This window comes from Hordeum vulgare, chromosome 1H (genome assembly GCF_904849725.1).
Source record: "Hordeum vulgare subsp. vulgare chromosome 1H, MorexV3_pseudomolecules_assembly, whole genome shotgun sequence".
NCBI lineage: Eukaryota > Viridiplantae > Streptophyta > Magnoliopsida > Poales > Poaceae > Hordeum > Hordeum vulgare.
The window spans coordinates 509,832,313-509,836,991 of NC_058518.1; the positions used below are offsets into that span (position 1 = coordinate 509,832,313).

Below are 4,679 nucleotides of genomic sequence, written 5' to 3' on the forward strand. Positions count from 1 at the left end.
CGCGTGCCTCGGTTATTTCTTACCCGAACCCTTTACTGATGCACTTTACTTTGTGATAGCCATATTGTTTATTGTCATATATCCTGCTATCACTTACTTGTTTATCTTGCTTAGCATAAGTTGTTGGTGCACATAGATGAGCCTAGTTGTTTTAGGTTTTGTGTTTGACAAATTAAACGTTCGTGTTATTCCGCATTTGTTCAAGTCTAAACCGTAATTATTTTAAAGCGCCTATTCACCCCCCTCTAGGCAACACCCACATCCTTTCACTTAATTTTTAGGAAAAAGTCCAAAATAAACCTTAAAATTGTAGACAAAAGCTAAATCAAACCCTGAACTTTGAATCCCTAAAATTAGCACTCCGAACTTTTAATCCCGGTTTATTTTGAACCCTACCCCCGTTTGGCACACCGAGATTCTCGCAATACCACAATCCCGACCGGGATAACGTGCTAGGCTGCTACTCTCACAGGCAGAATTTGGGCCGGCCCACTAACAACAATAATTTATGCAGTTTAAAAAAAGTTCGCGCATTTTTAAAATTGTTCAGAAGTTAAAAATATTTATGTCTTCTAATTTTCTCACAAATTCTATGTATTTCTTTTTCAAAAAAAATGTTTGGGTTTTGAAAATTCTATTCGTATTTATAAATTTTTTTCACAATTTCAGAAAAATCACATTTGGCAGAAAAACATTCAAAACTCCAACAGTTTTTCACATGCTATGAAAAATATTCAGAACTCCAACAGTTTTTCACATGCTATGAAAATTAATTTTTCAGTATTTTGAATTGCACAATAGGTATTTTTAAGTCGCGCATACGATTAATAAGGACTGAAATGTATAAAATGTATAAGGGCCCGTACAACAAATGTTGTTTTTGCAATTTCATAAATTATTTTGTGTTTTGGAAAACAATGAAGCAATGAACTTCGAATTTATTTTTTGGGCAAACAAATATTGAAAATGTGAACAATTTCGTAAATTTTTTGGGCACGTTAAAAGCCATAGATTGAAGATTCGACCGGCCGGCCTCGCCACTACGCCTGCGTCGACTCGCCACACGGATATATATCTCACCACAGATAGCCACTACATTACAATAACATGCAACTAGATGTGCAGTAGCCTCTTCGATGCAAGCAGGCAGCAGTGTGACAAAATTCCTCGGTTGTACGTAAGTGTATACGGACGAGAAAACAAAGTAAACAGTAAAGAAAAAGAAAAACAATAACCAGAGAGAGCGTGCGAGCGAGAGACTGCGCTAATGAGCCAGCCCAATTCGTCCTAATGCCCAGCCAGCCCTTGCCACCTCAGCGAATACCAGCTAAATACCTACACGGTTTAAAATAGATCGGGATTAAAAAAAATCAATATGCTTATTTTCAAGATTGTAAGTTTAGGGTTTGATTTAGATTTCGTCTATAAGTTGAGGTTTGTTTTGTACTTTTTTTCTAATTTTGAAGGGATCCGTTAAAAATGGCCTTAGTGCAACGGAGAGGAAAGGGCGAGAGGAGATGCCGACTCAGCACCGTCCATCCGGGGATTCGCGCCGCGTGCACCCAACCGAAGCTTCGTGCCTTTCCCTTTCCCGTCATCAGATGCCCCTCGCCGCAGCTCAGATTCACGCAACGCAACGCAACCCGAAAACTTGAACCACGCGTCGGCGTCGCGCAAATGTCGCCAAGTTGCACGTACTACCAGCAGCAAATCCCCCACTCGGATCCCACGCGCCTCTGCACGTGGTGCCCACGCCGCGCACCGTCCGTGGTCGGCACCGCGCTCCGCTCATGACTCCATCCACCTATAAACAGGAAGCGCACCGCGATATTTCCTTTGCAGATCGAAACCAGAAGCAGAGCGATCGAGCTGGGGCTAGGAAGAAGCTAGAGGAAGAGACGAGAGGAAGCATGGCGGGCCTGCTGGACAAGGCCAAGGGGTTCGTGGCGGACAAGATCGCGCACATGCCCAAGCCGGAGGCGACGCTGGACAAGGTGAGCTTCAAGGGCATGACCCGCGAGGCCATCACCGTGCACAGCCACGTCAACGTCACCAACCCCTACTCCCACCGCATCCCCATCTGCGACATCGCCTTCACCCTCAAGTGCGGCGGCAAGTAAGTCCCCTTCTTCTTCCTCCTCTCATCTGCACGGTGAGAAAGATCGATCCTCATCCATGGATCGGTCCTGCATAACATGACAGGGAGGTGGCGAGCGGCACCATCCCGGACCCGGGCTGGATCGAGGACAGCGGCGAGGTGACCAAGCTGGAGGTGCCCGCCAAGGTGCCATACGACTTCCTCATCTCGCTCATGAAGGACCTGGGCAGGGACTGGGACATCGACTACGAGCTCCTCGTCAAGCTCACCATCGACCTCCCCATCATCGGCAACTTCACCATCCCGCTCCAGACCGCCGGCGAGTTCAAGCTGCCCACGCTCAGCGACTTCTTCGGCGGTTCCGCCAAGACCACCGAGGAGGCCACCGCCTAAGCTCCATCTAGTAGCTTGCAGTTGCAGCTTGCTCTGCATCCCCATCCCTGTGCCTCTACTCTACGCTACGGTCGCCGCAATAACGAGAGCAAATATTTTCGGTTTTCATTCCGCTTTGTCTCGACGACTTTTGTCAAATTAAGCTGCGCCGGATCTCGGTGATCGCCAAAGATCTGCTGCTTGTCGCATTCAGAGACTCCTTCAACTCAAGAACGAGTCCCGGAAATATCTTTCAGATCACGTAGTATCGTTGATGCAGGCAAAACAGAGCATCTATAGTGGCGTACGCGGTTGCTAAGAGCATCTAATCTTCTTCAACGGTATATTTCAACGGCTGTCGCATCAAACTTTTCATGATGCGGAAGGAAACAATAGGGAGAGGCAGAGGACAAGAGAGGCAAAAGCAGAGATGTTTCGTTTCCAAACAAAATACAGAGGTTTCTTTGTCAGAAATCGCATCTACAGTCGGAACCTTAAATGACCCCACACGTACATAAACGAGTCCGATCAATGACAGAAGAGAGAGAAAAAAATTTAACCGAACCGGATCTCTTATATTGCCCCTCCTTTCATTCATATCACGTATGACGTTTCCGAACGCGTCCGATCAATCCATCACGTATGACCCGACCTCATCTCAACTCATTTTGTCATGAAGCACGCTACGTAGCCGTGCCGGCTGACTTCCGTACAGCCGCCCAGTTAAACACAAGAAATCTATAATAAGATTGACATTGCGGCTCGCTAACCGCCCAGTTAAACACACCCGTGCAAGAAAAGCAAATCTGTAATAAGATTGACTCGCAGGAAAGGGGACACTGTAAGAAAAGATGCTGCTTGCACTGAATGCTAGTGTCCTTTAAAATAGTACGGAGTACAAGCTTAAAAATAGTACTAGCTTCTTAGTAAACTTTATATGCTTGGAGTATAATATGTGTTTGATGGTCATGAACATTGCCCCGTTCTTGGAATTTTTATATGTGCTAGCCTAAAAAACATCACTTGAAAAACAAATTTCTCAGAGATTTAAAGGTATAATTGCCATATTTTAGGGATGCGTTTACCACAAGTTTAAGGTACACTTGTTAGATATTCAGTTTGTGGTTGTCAGATTTCTGTGGTAGACTTGCCAAAGTTTCATTGGTACGTTTTGCTACACTTTCCAATTTCTAAGGTAATTGTCAAATTATTCGAGGTAGATACCACGTTGTTTTGATAGTTACCACATTTTTCACATGCTGACTGCCAAATTCTGTGATGTAGCTAAGTTTTCCAAAAGTCAATTGTCAAATATTTTAATACAGCTACCAGATTATTTTGGTACAGTCACCGGTTGTTTGAATGCAATTGCCAAATTTCTTGGTTGCAGTTACCGGGCGGTTTTCATACACTTACCAACTTTTTTGTGAGCAATTGCGAGATTGTTCTATGTGGCTACCATGTTATTTTACCATAACTTCCAATTTTTCTAGACAGTTGTTTAGAAAAGAGTCGGGGACTGCTACGCGTCCGCCGATCGATTTCTAAAAATTATTCGTCACCTGGACAACCGTTGGATGCCGAACTGATAGCTGTTCCACAACCGTTTGATCTAGCGTCTGCATCCCGCATGGTCAATCGTTATTTTCCGCAACAAACGGTATGCTGCCGCTCTTCCCCGTTCCCGACAGAGTTGTGCCCCGTGCGGCGCCGCTGCCAGCCCACCGTAATATCAGCCCACCTCCGGCGTGCAGGAGCTAAACTGCATCGAGAAGCCTGGGTTATTTCTGAAACATCATCTCGTTTCACTCTGAAAAAATCATGAAACCTGGGTTCCGCCACGTGTTGGAGTTTCCTATTCGGCAGGTCTACGCCCAACGTCACCTTGCAACGGCCATGTCGCAGAAAACAATGACTATGTTGTAGAAAAAAATTCCTGAAACATAAGTCGTATTACAGAAACAACAACCGCGTTGCAGAAACAATTCCTAAAACAATGGTCGGCATATCGTCGTCCGACATCGCAATCTAGCGGTCGCATGTGGTCCTCTATTTTTCAACAAGGATCATGTTGCGAAAACCTTTGTAACATAGATCTTGCTGCAGAAATTTTTACCTACCTAAACGAGGGTTTTTTTAAAACATGGTACATCTGCAAGCGCTTGTATAAGCGCTATACACTCAACCCTATGGACATACACATGCACAC

At 45.0% G+C, this 4,679-nt stretch overlaps 1 protein-coding gene across 1 annotated transcript; it reads left to right on the top strand.

Annotated features, from left to right (window-relative positions):
• The first annotated feature begins 1,759 nt into the window (after positions 1-1,759).
• Positions 1,760-2,599, top strand: LOC123452048 (late embryogenesis abundant protein Lea14-A-like). The gene is made up of 2 exons (XM_045128624.1): positions 1,760-2,116; positions 2,203-2,599. The coding sequence occupies exons 1-2, from the start codon at positions 1,791-1,793 to the stop codon at positions 2,489-2,491; spliced, it is 615 nt and encodes a 204-aa protein (XP_044984559.1). The 5' UTR covers positions 1,760-1,790; the 3' UTR covers positions 2,492-2,599.
• The last annotated feature ends 2,080 nt before the right edge of the window (positions 2,600-4,679 follow it).